Here is a 17,782-nt window from a genome sequence, read left to right as displayed (position 1 = left end):
TGGAAGGCAGGTTGGCAGCGTTGTTTTTTCTGCAGTTCTGATTATCCTCTGAAGTCTGTGTCGGTCTTGTTGGGTTGCAGCACCAAACCAGACGGTTATAGAGGTGCAGATGACAGACTCAATGATTCCTCTGTAGAATGGCCTATAAAGTCCTACATGGCATCGGACCAGAATATCTACGCGACCGCCTTCTGTCGCACGAATCCAAGCGACCGATTAGGTCCCACAGAGTTGGTCTTTTCCAGGCCTCGTCAACTAAACAATGTCGTCTGGTGGGACCTAAGGGAAGAACCTTCTCTGTGGCGGCCCTGGCCCTCTAGAATCAATTCCCCCCAGACATTCGAATTGCCCCCACCCTCCTTGTCTTCCACAAGATGTTGAAGACCCATTTATGCCACCAGGCATGGGGGGGACTAACTCTCTCCCCCACCTTTCTGACTATAGCATTTGAGAGTGGCGTGATTGTGTAGAATTGATTGTTTTTAGTAGTAATGGGTTTTAATTTAGTTTTTTTATATTGGATTTGTATCATACTGTATTATTGTTGCTGTTGTGAGCCGTGGCATACAAATCTAATAAATAATAATAATAATAATAATAATAATAATAATAATAATTATTATTATTATTATTATTATTATTATGTCAATACAACACAGCAAACGAGATCACTATGCTGGATTTCGTATGTCATCACCAGTTGGGTGCTTCCCAAGAATCTAGGACTGCGTGACGTAGCAGCAAATCATGTTTGCCGATCCCAGTAAAGCAGCCTTTTGCAATTGACAGATGGAGAATTTGTCAATTCCGATGGTTTTCAAATGTCCGCTGAGATCCTTTGGCACTGCACCCAGCATGCCAAGTACCACTGGGACCACTTTCACTGGCTTATGCCAGAGTCGTTGCAGCTCGATTTTTAGATGTTCGTATTTCACTAATTTCTCTAGCTGCTTCTCCTCAATTCTGCTGTCCCCTGGGATTGTGATGTCGATGATCCATGCTTTCTTTTTCTCCACAATCAGGATGTCTGGTGTGTTATGCTTTAGAATTCGGTCAGTCTGAAGTCAGAAGTCCCACAGTAGTTTTGCTTGCTCATTTTCGACCACTTTTTCGGGATGATGATGATGATGATGAAACACAGCGAGGCTGACATTTTCTCTAATTTAAAGCCACCCAAACTGAATGTCATGACGATATCTGAGGGAATTTCAGATTTCAGTTGTCTACTGTGTAAAGAAAGACTTCTTTTTGTTTCTTCAGAATTTTCCATCACTAAAAATTATTTGTTGATCCCAAAGACCGCTAACATTTCACATACTGTTTGTTTGTTTGTTTGTTTGTTCGTTCGTTCATTCACCCGCCCACCCCTGCCTCTCTCCTTCCATCCCTCCATATTTCTGTATTGCCCATTGGGGAATTTGGGAGTCAGTGAATGATTCTAAGGGATTTGAATACATATTGCTTTAGGTTCTTAAACTAAAAACAATTCTGGTCTTCCACTTGATGCAGTTGGGATTCCTGCAGAGTTTGAATAAAAGAAATAAGCAGGAGAGTACAATAGCCCCATTGATCTCTGACTGCTAATTTTGGGAATGACATGCTGGCGGTACATTATGACTTTGGGGCACAAAGCTCCATTGCTGTTTTACTCCATAGTGTTTCATCTGCTCATAATCTTAGTCTCTAAATTCAACATGCAATTACTTAAAAATTGCTTAGGCCAGATTGAATCCTATATTTTTAAAAAATATCAACAGGTTTCTCCTGCACAAATTATCAAGAGAATAATCACCTCCATTAACTCCCACTGATGCAAGATTATTAGCAAGCTATTAACCTGTTTAAGTCATTTAAGTGTACAGAACCATACTTATTCTTTATTTGTTAGCAAAGTCTGTTTATAGCAGCTTGGAAATATTCACAACAGATTTTAGGAATTGATTTTTCCTCCCGAAAGATGTTGTTTGCTTATTTAATTCTCAGTTTGCAATGCATTGCCCCAAAGAGCTTTTTTTTTTTTAAAAAAAATGCTATTACATAGATGTTAGACATGTCCATAAAATATACAGGCTGTCAATAAATATAATATAGTGGCTATGATCAATTTTTTTAGTACAATGATCGACCTTTTTGCAACTTTCAGTAAAATGGATGATTCATCCCAGAGATGAAGCATATTTTGTTAAAAGGAATGATACCTTGGGGCTGGAGAGCTTGAATAAAATCTTGTAGACTCTATTATTTGTTTCATGTTCACCATTACATAGTTTTCAGTGCTGCTGTTTAGGTCTTTATGTAAGGTAATAGTTCTTTATTATACATAGAAATGCTGTAGAGAAAATATATTAGAGGACTAATCTGAGTCATCATTGGATCTGAATTGTAGTGTATGATTTCTTCGGAGAGGGGCGGCATACAAATCTAATTAATAATAATAATAATAATAATAATAATAATAATAATAATAATAATTATTATTATTATTATTATTATTATTTTACCTATGGAGTGACTTTAGATTGTTCTCAGCAGTTTAAAAAAATATTTAGCATAATATTACTACAGTATTAGAAATGCGGTTTTAAACTAACTTGAGATGTAAATGCACACTGACTGGTTTTTTTAGGAGATAGGCTGGGTTAAATAACCTTAATTTTGGAATCTTGATTTAACAAAACAGAAGGAGGATAAGTAACATACAAGCAGAAACGTTGCTAATCACTTTGCATGAATGAATGAATGAATGAATGAATGAATGAATGAATGAATGAATGAATGAATAAATAAATAAATCTACATCACTTTGAGAAATTATCTTAGAATATTATGGTTTAGTAAGCATGGGTTCATGGTTTAATTCAAGCTTATGCTTAGCTTCCATTCTCCTCTATGAGGAAGTAAACAGGAATTTAAAAAGCTGTTTCAGCAATATGAATTTTTGTTCTTAGGTAGGAACTTGTATCTTTAATTCTATATCCCTTTAGTTTCAAAAGTTAACTCACATTTTTGCCTGGCCTTGCATATTTAGACCTTTGCAAACACCAATAAAGGTCCAACGTCAGAATGTACATTATATTATTTCTGGTAAATGTATCAGAAAGTAAAACAAAAATGTTCACTCTATCTGTGCATCAAAATCCCGGATGTAATCAATCAGTAGATTTTCTACATTAATAGAAAATAAGGTTACCGGATTGGATTGCCATGTAAATAGAATCTTGTTGAATAATGCTTCCAGTAGGTTATCATGAATTGCTCAAACTTGTTTTTAACATATAAAGCACTTTATGGCTTGCTGTCCAGGTATCTTGAGGATTACCTTTTTCAACTGTAATTAACCTGACTAGTGTACCTCTCAGGGAAGAAATTACTTAATGTTAGATCGGCAGTAAGAGACTGAGACACTGGAGCTGCTATTTCCTTTATTGGTAAAGGATCAAGCTGTAGCGGAATGGAGGGAGCTGCACTTTGGGGAAAGCCCCCTTTTTAAAGGGCTTTCCTTGGGGGCGCGGTTTTGACAGTTTAAATTTGCCGGTCATGCCTTAGCCAATCTGTGACCGGCATGCAAATTTGCTCGGTGTACATACATAACACTTAATTTATGTAAGGTAAAGGCAAGAAGAAATCTGAAACTGGTTTTTGGTAGCCATCTATGTCCTATGGCAGTGATGGTGAATCTTTTTTGGTTCCCATGCCGAAAGGGGTATGGGTGTGTGTGCTAGCACCCTTTCCCCCCCCTACACGCATGCATACCCTTCCACGCTGCCCCCCGCATGCGCACAGGCCTTTCTGAAGCCTGGTAGGTAAAACACACTTCTGTTTTGCTGTTGTGCGGCTTTTTGCACTCCGGAGGGTTCAGGGAAGCTTCCTAAAGCTCCGGAGTGCAAAAAACAGCACAACGGCAAACCAGATGTGTGTTTTCCCGAACTTCCGATTTGTCTGTTGGGTGATTTTTTTGCCTCTGGAGATTCAGGGAAGCTTCCCTGAAGCATCCAGAGGGCGAAACGGCCTTTCCCAAGGCTGAAAATCAGCTGGCCAGCACACACATGTGCGCTGGAGCTGAAACATAGAAAAGTCTTGCATGCCCTCCGATATGGCTCTACGTGCCACCTGTGGCATGCATGCTACAGGTTCGCCATCACGGCCCTAGGGAATAGTCCTCCAGTTAAGGTCAGGCAGATGCTTAGTTGTTGGAAGCCCAGTGGATTAGAACAATCAGATTATTAGGAGTATTAACTGGGATGCATTAACTTGTATGAATATGGCTATTTATAAACAACTAACAACCCAATAAGCCAACATCCACTTTTCATGATTAGTCAGGACACGAAGAACAGACTATAGATCTTCTCTTACATTTCCATCTGTAATTCCATTTGGAGATACAGTGGTACCTCGACATACGAGTCTAATTCGTTCCAGACCCGAGCTCGTATGTCGATCAACTCGCATCTCGAACGAATGCCTTTAGACTTTGTTTTTCGCGCCGAGATAACTGGAAGCAAGGAATTCTTGCACTACCTAGTGGAAGCTCGGCTTGTATCCTGAATTTGAGCTCGGGTGTCGAACAGAAATTTTGCTCGCGTCTCAGCTCCTGACTTGGAATACTCGCATGTGGAGCAGCTCGTATCTAGAGGTACTACTGTATCCCCAAATTTGATAAATGAACAAAAATCCCAGTACGACCAAAGGAGTATGAATGTTGACCTCTCCAGATTCCTAAGAGGTCAATAAGGGGCGTACATAAGCGCACTAGAGTGCCTTCTGTCCCCTGTCCTATTGTCTCTCCTATATCTCCTATATCTTCTCTACTATATCTCTATAAGCTTCATTGTATATTATTGTGTAATGGACACAATAAATAAATAAAATAAATAAATAAAAATAAACAAATTGATTTTAGGTTTTATTATGTGATTACAACAATATACAAGGTTGATAAATAATTATTCCATTGTAATGTATTGCATGACATGGATGGGGCTCACAGTGTAATAGATGAAATGATGGGGTGAGGATGCTGTAATAAGATTTCTCATAATTCATTCATGAATGGACTGCATTGGCTGCCCATCTGTTTCCAGGCATAATTCAAAGTGTTGGTTAGGACATGGCATAGGACCAGACTATCTCCGAGACCGTCTTCTGCTGCATGAATCCCAGCATCCGGTGAGGTCCCACAGAGTTGGTCACCTTAGTGTCCTGTCGACCAAACAATGCCTGCTGGCGTGACTTAGGGGAAGAGCCTTCTCTGTGGGGGCTCTGGCCCTCTGGAATCAGCTCCCCCCAGAGATTCGCACTGCCCCCACCCTCCTCGCCTTCCAAAAGAGTTTAAAATCTCATCTTTGCCGCCAGGCCTGGGTTTTTTACATCTTTTCCCCTGACCAATGAATGTTTTTAGTATGATTGTCAAATGAATGGTAATTATAGCTTTTTTAAATTAGATTTTTAAGGATTGTTTTAATGTATTATTAATTGGATTGTTTATTACTGTTTTCTGTTTTTGTATATGCTGTGAGCCGCCCCAAGTCCTCGCAGAGGGGCAGCATACAAATCCAATTAAATTTAAATCTAAATTCTGAAAAACAAAGCAAAACGTGGAAACAACGGCCTTTGTATAATCAGTGCTGAGACAGTAACCTATGCCTTGTTGTTCGTAGGCCTCAACCAAGTTAAGCAAGGGACCTGCGAGGTGGTTGCAGTGCATCGGTGTTGCAACAAGAACAGGATTGAAGAGCGGTCACAGACAGTCAAGTGCTCCTGCTTCCCAGGTCAGGTGGCAGGCACAACCCATGCACGGCCATCTTGCGTCGAAGGTAAGGATCTTTTTACCTTAATGACTTCATAATTCAAAGACTCTCTCCATCTCTTTGACATTGTGAATTTATAATTGATAATAATAAGAACGAATCCCTCTCTTTATTAGTTAGCCATATGTTTCTTTACATGTAATTTGTTAATTATATAATTGACGCAGTTAATTAGTTATAGCAGTGATCCTAACCCAAAGGGTCAATCTTCAAAAATTGTTCATGCAGTCTTCTGCCAGAATGATTACTTGTTATGTAATAGATGTGTTTTTAAAGCTCTTTACATGGAAAAGTCTACTTTGAACAAGGTCTAAATTGAACCCAAAGGCCTTTTGGATAATTAATCCAGGAACGGCCAGCTTGACCCTATTTGATTTTTTTTTTAGCCAAAAAAAATAAGGATGAAGGAATTAGCTAACTATGCAAGAGCAGTTAGCCTCCACCAAACAAGGCCAATCAGAACAGAACTACCATTTTCGTCCACTAAATCTTTTGAAAAAGTTTAAAATCTGGATTTTGAAGCATGAAGAAACTCAATAGGACTTAGCAGGCGATAACAGGAATGGAATTACTTGTTTCATTGAGCCCACATGGAGCAGTGGTTAGTATTGCAGGCAAATTCTGCCCACAGTCTGGGATTCAATCCTGATGGGGCTCAATGAAGCCTTCTGTGCTTCTGTGGTTGGTAAAATGAGGACCAAGATTGTTGGGGGAAATATGCTGATATTGTCAACTGCCCAGAGAGAGCTATGGGGTGATATATAAGTCTTAAGTGCTAAATGCTGTTGCGATTCCTTATTCATGTCCCACCTTTCTTACAAGTGGCTTATATAAAGTTCTGGCTTTACTCTTATCCCCATGATAGCAGCCCTAAGGAGGAAGATACATCTGAGACAGGGCAATTCACACAGTCAACCATGGAGTTTCCTTGTCTGAAAGAAATTAGTTCCATTATATACCTATAAAGCAAATTGGAATCAGAGACTCAGTGAAGTCAGCAGAAAATGAAGATCGTCTTCCGGTTACCTTCACAAGAACCATGCTATTAATGAAGAGAGGAATGATGAGACCTGTTTCTAGGAGATTAAATGGAATGGGCATTTCCATCTTAGAGCTATTTAAGAAATACTTGCCATTTGAATTACAGCCTGGTTTAAAGATAGAGGCACCATATGTGTGAATAATAATAATAATAATGATAATGATGATAATAACAACAATAACAACAGCAACAATAATACTGACAGTGAGAGCGATCAACCAGTGGAACGGCTTGCCAGTGGAGGTTGTGAACCCCCCAACACTCAACATATTTAAAAAGAGATTGGACTGCCATCTGACTGGGGTGGTGTAGAGTCTCCTGCTTGAGCAGGGGGTTGGACTAGATGACCTGCAAGGTCCCTTTCAATTCTAATTTTAAAAAATCAACTAACAATAATAACAACAACAGCAACAACAGAGTTGGAAGGGATCTTGGAGGTCTTCTAGTCCAAATCCCTGCTTAGGCAGAAAACCCTACACTACTTCAGACAAATGGTTATCCAACATCTTCTTAAAAACTTCCAGTGTTAGAGCATTCACATCTTCTGGAGGCAAGCTGTTTCACTGATCAATTGTTCTTACTGTCTGGAAATTTCTCCTTGGTTCTGAATTACTTCTCCGTACTGAAGGAGTGGGTCCAGCAGTCACATGGGTTTGCTCTGTCCAATCCGGTGGAACTGAGCCTAGTATTAAAAAAGACTGCTGGATCCGCCCCTTCCCCAGAATTCGCTCAGTTCGCATTCCTTCGGATGTGTGTGAATGCTCGTTCCTCCCAAAACACCTTCCCTTCGATCTCTCTTCAAAACCAGTAAGAATTTTCCATTACTGTATTAAGCTTGCCGGCAGGGGATTCCACTCAGCCCTCCTGGGCTTTGAGTTGGGGGAGAAGTTAGCGGCTCAGCCCCAGCGGTTTTTTCCTCCGTGCTGCTGCCGCGGCCGTTATTTTACTATTACGGTCTGGAGGTCCCGCCGAGAGCAAGCCTTCTTTAACTAAAATAAACAAACTATTAAGGGCTATTTACCTCCCGCGGTGTGGGACTTGAATTGTCTCCCGGGCTTAGTGTCTCCGATCATAAATTAACGGAGCGTTTGTTTTTGGCGCCAAAGGCCCTCGCGCCCAGTAATTGCACTTTCGGTTCTGCCCTAAGAGGTCGGCCATTAGTGCTTCCAGCCCGCCGCTTGACCCTTGGAGTCGTCGTTCGAGTTCCCTCGAACCTATTCTCCACGGAAGTGGCCTCCAACCAGTTGTGCCTTGGTTTTTCTTAAAGTTAGTTTGTGAGGCCTGCCACGCTGCACTTAGGGACACGAACTCTCTGGTACCGTCCAGGATTGCCCCTTAAGGCGCAGCTGCTCCTGGGCCTAGGAGCAGGGTCACCTCTCCTCTTGGGAAAGCTCACAAAAAAATTTCTTCTCCCCCCTATTTTATTGGCTCAAGCCTTGTCCTCTGTAATTTGTTTCAGACTATGGCTTCTTTTCCCAAGAGAGGCACTACTAAGGGTCCCAAAGAGGTTAGGCCTACTGATAATTCTACTGAAGTTCCCCAGGCCTCTTCCTCCTCTTCCTCAGGCGCCCATTCCTTAGCCGGGCCCACCAGGGCTGAGAAGAGAAGGGACCCAGCCCTACAAAAATTACATGATAAATCAGCCAAACGTTTTAAAGTGCAGGCCCAAGTGCATACCAATACACCCCTCCCGGAGGCCTCTAACCTGCCTCCCTCTGGGGTTCCTGTGATATCCCTGGATGAGCCAAACCTAAATCCACCCCAACCTAACCTATGGGGTTTAGGTCCAGAGGAGCCAGATATTACTGAGGATCCTTCCCAGCCAGAATCTGCTCAGGCCTTCAGGGATCCTCCTTCCTTCCCGGCTGATGTCTCTTCCTTGCCTCCGGAGTTTCAGTCTATCTTGACTATTTTGACTAACACCATGGACGCTAAACTCTCATCTTTCAATGTGTCTTCTTTGTCTCATCCCCTCCCACGCTCCTCCCGTCCCGTGAGTTCTGCTCCTTCCTACAGAGCCCCAATCATGGAGGTCTCTGACTCCTCTCAGGAAGAGGATGAGGACATGGATGCAGCAGAGGTTGATGACCCTTTTCAAGGGCTGTCGGAAGACGAGGAATCCCAGAACAAGATTCCAGCCCCAGCTGCTATCTTCCCTTCTCAGCTTTTCAAATCTCTCCTGCTTAAAGCAAGAGTATCCACGGGGCTAGCCGGACAGGAAAAACAGGCTATTACTCCTTCAGACCCTCCGGAGGAAAATCTTCCTTACTTCATGGAAGAACAGGAAGACAATGAGGTAATTCCTATGCCCAAATTATTTAAGGATGCCTTGCTCAAACAGTGGGACCACCCAACTGCTCGCCTCACTCCCTCTTCCAAGGACAAGAAGCTTTACAAGCTTTCTCCCTCCTATGAGGAGCTCCTAACATGTCCTAGGCCAGATGAGCCAGTGAAAACACTCCACTCAACGGCCGCCATGCCTGGCGAAGCAGAGGAGGTCCTCCGGCCGGAGGACAAACGCCTTGAGCAGATGCTCAAAAGAAGCCTCTTCGCAGATTCATGGGCCATTAAGAGTGCTGCAGCGGCATCCTTCTTTTCTAGAGCTATGCTCTTGTGGCTCCGTCAGCTCCAATCTCACCTGCCTCCAGATGATCTAAGGGGCCAACAGGATTTCAACAAAGTCTTCGCAGCTGCCCAATACGTAGCAGATGCTACCTTCCAATCTTCAAGATTTGCAGCCAGGTCAGTAGCAGCCTCAACAACGGCCAGAAGACTTCTGTGGCTCCGCCCTTGGCAGGCGGGAGTAAGACAAAAGTGGCAGCTAGCCATGGGTCCGCTGAAACGCAACTTGCTCTTCGGAGACCTCCTGGATCCTCTCCTTACAGAGACCACGGACAAGAAAAAGGTCTTAGGACCCACCACCAAGAAGGCCCCTAAGCCGCAGCCCTTTCGGCGCACAGGACGGCAACAGGATCAAGGCTTCACCCTTCAAAGGAGTCCAGGTCAGTATTCCCCTCGGTTTCGATCCCAATCTAGAACCACCAGGGGCAGAGGTTCCCGTTATCAGAGAGGATCCTCCTCTACCAGGGCTTCCAAAAGAGCCAGATGGTAAGTCCTCCTCTTTCCCCATAGGCGGTCGCCTAGCCTGGTTCTCTTCCGCCTGGCACCGTTCTTGTAAGGACCCCTGGGTCATTGATCCTGTGAACAGGGGCCTAAGATTAGAGTTCATTTCTTCTCCCCCTAACCGTTTGTTTCTTGTTCTTCTCCCAGCCTCCCTTCAGATCGTTTCCGAATGGAGGAGGCTATTTCCCACTTGTTGGCTATTAGAGCCATTCAACCGGTCCCCTCTCTCCAGAGAGGTTCTGGCTTCTATTCCATCCTCCTCATGGTCCCTAAGGCCTCTGGAGGCCGGAGAGCCATTTTGGACCTAAAGAAATTGAACCGGTTCATAAAATATAGGAAATTCAAATGCATTCCTTATCTTCCATCCTAGCAGCCCTTCATCGGGGAGACTTTATGGTGTCTCTGGATCTCACGGAGGCCTACCTCCATATTCCCATTGCCAAGGCCCATAGGAAATTTTTTGCGCTTCGCCCTTCAAGGCAGGCACTTCCAGTATAGGGCTATGCCATTTGGACTCTCCTCAGCTTCCAGAGTCCTCACTAAACTCTTGGGATCCTTGACGGCTCATTTCCGAGCCTTTCCCATTCATATCTTAGGTTATTTAGATGACATTTTAATTCATGGGAATTCCAGAACTGGAGTGGCTGCAGACCTCTCCCTTACCACGTCGGTTCTACAGAATCATGGTTCCTCCATAAATTTCAAAAAGAGCCTCCTGGTTCCTTCCACTTCCATTCTGCATCTGGGAACTATCATTAACTCTGAGATAGCCCAGGTTTTCCTCTCCACTGAGAGAAAACGTAGTTTTTGGATCTCATTGCTCGCATTATGCCCCAACAATCTGCCTCCATTGCCACCCTATCTTCCCTTTTGGGTAAAATGGTGTCATGTATTGGTATTGTCCCCTGGGCCCGCCTTCACGCCAGGGAACTACAGTGGCTTCTGTTACCGTTTCAGAGTTCGGGCCACAGCAACTCAAATCGCCGCATTTCCATTCCTCTGCGGTTCGCAGATCCCTCAAGTGGTGGTCGTCTCCAGCCCTAGCAAAGGGATCTCTCTTCCGGGCCCCGACCAGTTCGTAGTCACCACAGATGCCAGCCTCTCGGGCTGGGGAGCCCGCGCCCAAGGTCTTTTAGCTCAGGGCACATGGTCACCGGAGGAGGCTTCCAGGCCCATCAATTGACTAGAATTAAGAGCCGTGTCTCTAGCTCTAAAACAATTCCAATCTCACATCTCCAATCAGCATGTGTTGGTCCTCACGGACAATATAGCCACCAAAAGCCATATTTGCAGACAGGGAGGCACAAGATCCAAGGCCCTCATGAGGGGGCCCTGAAGTTAGGCCTCTGGGCGGAGAAACATCTCCAGTCGCTTCTAGCCGATCACATCTCGGGGAGCCTCAACGTCCAGCGGACTGGCTCTCGCGAGCGACCATAGACCCAGGCGAGTGGAATCTCCATCTGTCACGGTTCCACCTAATCTGCCTCAGGTTCGGCCACCCAGTGTTAGATCTGTTTGCGACCAAAGCCAATGCCCAGCTCCCTCGCTTCATCTCCAGGTTCCCGTCTCCGGGAGCAGAGGCAATAAATGCTCTCAGGAGTCCTTGGCCTCCGGGTCTACTGTATGCCTTCCCTCCAATTTCAATTCTGTCAGACGTGATCCACAAAATTCTTCTGGAAAAAGCCGGGTAATCCTGATAGCCCCTCTCTGGCCTCGCAGGCCATGGTTCGCGGACCTCCAACAACTGTCCATCCAGGACCCCTGGCGACTCCCCGTTTCGGAGGAGATGTTGCGGCAAGGGGCCCCCTTCCATCCGGACCCGGAGTGGTTCCACCTCACCGCCTGGCTATTATCCGGAGGGACCTAGACCTGCGAGGGTATGACCCGGACACAGTGGAAATCATCCTGTAGTCCAGAAGGAGGTCTACCAATCGGATCTACGACCATACTTGGTCCAAATTCCATCAATGGTGCTCACAGGAGGGCTTATCTCCCCTGTGTCTTCCCATACACAGGATAATCGCCTTCCTCATGAAGGGTTTCCACCAAGGCCTCTCTACCAGCACCATCCGGCGTCACCTGGCAGCCATTTCTTCCGCCCTGGCGGGGCCTCGCAGGCAGCCCCTCCGCTCCTTCCCGAAAATCCAAGAATTCCTAAGAGGAGTGGCCAACCTCAGGCCTTCCAAGATCCACAGATATCCTACCTGGGACTTGCCACGGGTTCTCCTCTCCCTTACTCAGGCACCTTACGAACCCCTGAAGTCTGCGTCCCTCAGGTACCTACCCTTCAAGGTAGCATTCCTGGTGGCGATTACATCCGCCCGACGCATATCTGAGTTGGCAGCCCTTTCTACCAGACAGGACCTCTGTCAGTTCCACCAGGACAAGGTGGTTCTGCGACTGGACCCCACCTTTCTCCCAAAGGTCAGTTCCATGTTCCACAGATCTCAGGATATCGTCTTACCTTCCTTCTGTCTCCAACGAGAGCACCCCCTGGCAATTAGTTGGCACACTCTGGATTTCACTAGGGCGCTAAAGATCTATATCCAACGCACAGGACCCATAGGAAGGTCAGAAGCACTCTTCGTGGCTTACCACCCCAGATCCCGGGGATCTAGAGTGTCTTCCACAGTAATAGGCCGTTGGATTAGAGGGACCATCTCTAAGGCCTACGAGACAGCTTCCCTTTCCATTTCAAGGAACATTACAGCGCACTCCACCAGAAGTGCTGCCACTTCTGCCGCTTGGGCAACTCAGGCTCCGTTGGAAGAAGTCTGCAAAGCAGCCACTTGGGCCTCACCAAATTCCTTCATAAAGCACTACAAAATTGATTCGTACGCATCAGCGGACGCTGCCTTCGGCAGAAGAGTACTCCAATCCGTTATCTCTCACGATAGCCATGTACTCCCACCCTAGGGACCTATCTATTGGGTATGTCCCATGTGACTGCTGGACCCACTCCTTCAGTACGGAGAATAGGCGTTGATATGCTTACCTGAACGCCTCTTCTCGTACGGTGAGTGGGTACAGCAGTCACTTCCCTCCCTTTGTGTGGTCTTCTTCACTTTCTATTCTAACTTCTTTTAACACGGGAGTTGAACTTTAAAGAGCTTCACTACTGAGCCTAGTCTACGGATTCGCGAATTCTGGGGAAGGGGCGGATCCAGCAGTCTTTTTTAATACTAGGCTCAGTTCCACCGGATTGGACAGAGCAAACCCATGTGACTGCTGTACCCACTCACCGTACGAGAAGAGGCGTTCAGGTAAGCATATCAACGCCTATTCTCTCCTTGTTTAGTTTTCACCCATTGTTTCTTGTTCTACTCTCAGGTGCTTTGGAGAATAGGTTGATTCCCTCTTCTTTGTGGCAATCCCTGAGATATTGGAACACTGCTATCATGTCTCCCCTGATCCTTCTTTTCATTAAACTAGACATACCAAGTTCCTGCAACCATTCCTCATATGTTTATACTTCCAGTTCCCTAATCATTTTTGTTGCTTTTCTCAGCACTTTTTCTAACGTCGCAACATCCTGAATGCAGTATTCCACGTGTGACCTTACCAAAGCCTCATAAAGTGTATTAACTCTTTGCATGATCTTGATTCTATCCCTCTGTTAATGCAGCCTAGAACTACAGCTGCTGCACACTACTGACTCATATTTAAATGGTTGTCCACTAGGACTCCAAGATCCCTCTCACAGTTACTACTGTTGAGTAATGTACCACCTATACTCTACCCGTGCATTTTGTTTTTCTTGTCTAAATATAGAACCTTACTTTTTTCACCATTGAATTTCATTTTGTTTGATAGTGCCCAATGTTCAAGTCTGTCAAGATCCTTCTGTATCTTGAGCCTATCTTCTGGAGAGTTGGCTATATCTGCCAGTTTGGTGTCATCTACAAATTTGATGAGTTCCCCAACTATCCCCTTGTCCAAGTCATTGATGAAGATATTGAAGGGGACTGGGCCTAAAATAGAGCTTTGGAGTACTCCACTGCAAACATCCCTCCATGTAGATGCAGTTCCATTGAGCACTACATGTTGAGTATGGTTGGTTAGTCAGTTTTGAATCCACCTGGTGTTGTTGTTGTCCATCCCACATTTTTCTATATCTAATAGTAGATTAAGGTCTACTTTGTCAAAAGTCTTACTTAAGTCCAAGTAAACCATATCGACAGCATTCCTGTGGTCTACTAATTTTGTCACTTGGTCAAAGAATGCAATAAGATTAGTCTGGCACGATCTGTTTTGGCTTTTGGTTATTATTTTATTTGTTTCTAGGTGTTTGTTGATTTATTGCTTGATTATCTTTTCCAAAATCTTTCCTGGTATTGAAGTCAGGCTGATAGGTCTGTAGTTTCCTGAATCTGTTTGTTTCCCTTTTTTTAAAGATAGGAACTACATCAGCTCTTTTCCAGTCCTCTGGCAATTCCTCGGTGCTCCATGATCTTTGAAAGATATAGTTCAGTGGTTCTGAAATCTTGTCTGCCAGTTCCTTCAGAACCTTAGGGTGTAATCCATCTGGTCCTAGTGATTTGAATTTGTTTAGGGTAGACAGGTGTTCACTTATCATTTTCTTCCCTATTTTAACCTGTGTTCCTAATATGTTTTTGTGATGCTGTTTTTGATAAATTGGACTGTTTTTCCCCTTTGTGTAAAAATATAGGTATTGAATTTAGCCATTAACCTTAACCTCAACCTAAAGGGCAAAGTGCATTTGTAGTACAACTACTTGAGCTGAGCTGAAAAGAATGGATGTTCACTAAATTCTAATCTCTTTGCTGTTTTTCAAAGGTCAGCTTGATTTTTGTCGTTCAGGCTGGGTAAACCTGATAGTCTCCTGGTTTCAATGAGAGGGTTTTTTTACCGATATATATTTTATATTTCTTTTCTTTCTCTGGCAATGCATAAGAGCAGCCATACTCTTCTTGGAAAGGGTGGACATTCTGAAACAATATCTGTTATTTGAATTTCTTCAGCAGATATTTACATGACTTCCAATGAAAATGTGAAGGGTTTCCCTTCCTTGAGTTAAATGTATATTAATGACTGAAATTGAGATTGCTTTAAAGAAAACAATTGCTTAATGTGACACTGTCCTTCCCTCTATTTCCCAACAGTAGAGTGATTAGATTTCTCTCCTCTACTGGATAGTTTTTGTTTAGCAATAAGAACCATAAATTCTACTTAGTGCTTCTGTCAACAGCAGTGAAGTATCCTAAGATATAAAATGTTAAGAGATTTATATTTAATTGAAAGCAAAACAGTACGTTATTTAATAGCTTCCTGCTAATTAATATTGACATAGAAAGTGTATTTACCAAACTATGTAGAAGATATTTAACTTCTCTTTTCATTGCTTTCCACACAAAACCATATCCTTCTAAAATGAATTAGCAATAACACACATTTTTGTAATGTCTCTGATGTTTTAATCTATGAATTAAGCCAAGGGTTTTCAATGGTAAAACATGATCTACTCAAATTATAGATTGTTGTTGTGGTGCTAACATTTTATCCTTATCTAATGTTTATGTGTTCTACAGAATTTGAAAGAGATATCAAATTTATTTTTTCACTTATTCTGTGGAAAGACAGCATCTATTTATGGGCTTCTAATCAGTAATGTTTGTATGAGTGATAGAATTAGTAAGACAAGGCATCAAAACAATGGGAAGAAATCTGAACTGAAACAATAATAACAAAAATATTATGGAAGCAAGCGCCAAGAGTACCAGTAGGTGCATATATAGAATACAGAAAAAGACAGTTGGAAGGGACCTTGAGGTCTTCTAGTCCAACCCCCTGCTCAGGCCAGAGACCCTAAGGCCTTTGCTGTCCAAACTTCTTAGAAACCTCCAGTGATCGAGAAGGACAGAAACTCAGCTACAAGGATTCAGCTTGTATAGAACCTTCACAAGTGGTGGGTACAACAGGATGAATGATGCAGTTCACCTACCTTTTTGGTTAAAATTGTTTGCACTAAGTCTTCATTATGTCTTAGATGTTGACCTTTGGTTTCTTCCTGGTTGGAAAGTTTTTCATTCAGAGATGAACATAATGTAACTGATGTTAGTATTGATCTTATGTTTTAACTATTATTATTATTATTATTATTATTATTATTATTATTATTATTATTATTATTATTATTATTATTAGAAACATAGAAACATAGAAGTCTGACGGCAGAAAAAGACCTCATGGTCCATCTAGTCTGCCCTTATACTATTTTCTGTATTTTATCTTAGGATGGATATATGTTTATCCCAGGCATGTTTAAATTCAGTTACTGTGGATTTATCTACCACGTCTGCTGGAAGTTTGTTCCAAGGATCTACTACTCTTTCAGTAAAATAATATTTTCTCATGTTGCTTTTGATCTTTCCCCCAACTAACTTCAGATTGTGTCCCCTTGTTCTTGTGTTCACTTTCCTATTAAAAACACTTCCCTCCTGGACCTTATTTAACCCTTTAATATATTTAAATGTTTCGATCATGTCCCCCCTTTTCCTTCTGTCCTCCAGACTATACAGATTGAGTTCATTAAGTCTTTCCTGATACGTTTTATGCTTAAGACCTTCCACCATTCTTGTAGCCCGTCTTTGGACCCGTTCAATTTTGTCAATATCTTTTTGTAGATGAGGTCTCCAGACCTGAACACAGTATTCCAAATGTGGTCTCACCAGCATTCTATATAAAGCGGGATCATAATCTCCCTCTTCCTGCTTGTTATACCTCTAGCTATGCAGCCAAGCATCCTACTTGCTTTCCCTACTGCCTGACTGCACTGTTCACCCATTTTGAGACTGTCAGAAATCACTACCCCTAAATCCTATTCTTTTGAAGTATTTGCTAACACAGAACTGCCAATACAATACTCAGATTGAGGATTCCTTTTCCCCAAGTGCATTATTTTACATTTGGAAACATTAAACTGCAGTTTCCATTGCTTTGACCATTTATCTAGTAAAGCTAAATCATTTACCATATTACAGACGCCTCCAGGAATATCAACCCTATTGCACACTTTAGAGTCATCGGCACATAGGCAAACCTTCCCTACCAAACCTTCCCCTATGTCACTCACAAACATATTAAAAAGAATAGGACCCAGAACAGACCCTTGTGGCACACCGCTTGTAACCTGACTCTGCTCAGAATACTCGCCATTAACAATAACTCTCTGATGTCTACACTTCAGCCAGCTGCAAATCCATTGAACTATCCAGGAATTAAGTCCAATCTTCACTAATTTATCTATCAGCTCTTTATGTGGAACTGTATCAAAGGCTTTGCTGAAGTCCAGGTAGGCAATATCCACGGCACCACCTTCATCCAACACCTTTGTGACAAAGTCAAAGACATCAATGAGATTAGTCTGACATGATTTGCCTTCAGTAAAGCCATGCTGATTTGGGTCCAATAAGTTATTGTTTTTTAGGTGCTGCTTTATCCTCTTTTTGAGTAGAGTCTCCATCATTTTAACTACAACTGATGTCAAGCTAACTGGCCTGTAGTTACCAGCTTCTTCTCTACTGCCCTTCTTGTGGATAGGCACAACACTGGCCATTCTCCAATCCTTAGGAACATCTCCTGTTAACAAGGATTGGTTAAACAAATCAGTCAGGGGGATAGCAATGACAGATCTGAGTTCTTTAAGAACTCTGGGGTGGATGCCATCTGGACCCATTGCCTTATTTATCTTTAATCGTTCAAGTTCTTCTAAGACATCGGCTTCTAAGATCACTGGAGCTGAATCCGTACAGCTGGAAGCAATGCTATATCCCTCTATAGTTTTATC

General features: G+C 43.0%; 1 protein-coding gene across 2 annotated transcripts in view; it reads left to right on the top strand.

Moving 5' to 3' along the window:
• Positions 1-17,782, top strand: part of TAFA4 (TAFA chemokine like family member 4) — a 239,234-nt gene that overhangs the window by 172,251 nt on the left and 49,201 nt on the right. For both annotated transcript variants that reach the window (XM_070735734.1, XM_070735733.1), the window contains exon 4: positions 5,661-5,816. In XM_070735734.1, coding sequence (XP_070591835.1) covers positions 5,661-5,816 — 156 coding nt within the window. The remainder of the gene's footprint in view (positions 1-5,660; positions 5,817-17,782) is intronic.

The sequence above is a fragment of the Erythrolamprus reginae genome, chromosome 2 (genome assembly GCF_031021105.1).
Source record: "Erythrolamprus reginae isolate rEryReg1 chromosome 2, rEryReg1.hap1, whole genome shotgun sequence".
In the NCBI taxonomy this organism is placed as follows: Eukaryota; Metazoa; Chordata; class Lepidosauria; order Squamata; family Dipsadidae; genus Erythrolamprus; species Erythrolamprus reginae.
The sequence above is the reverse complement of the archived record's forward strand: the minus strand, read 5'-3'. Positions and strand labels throughout refer to the sequence as shown.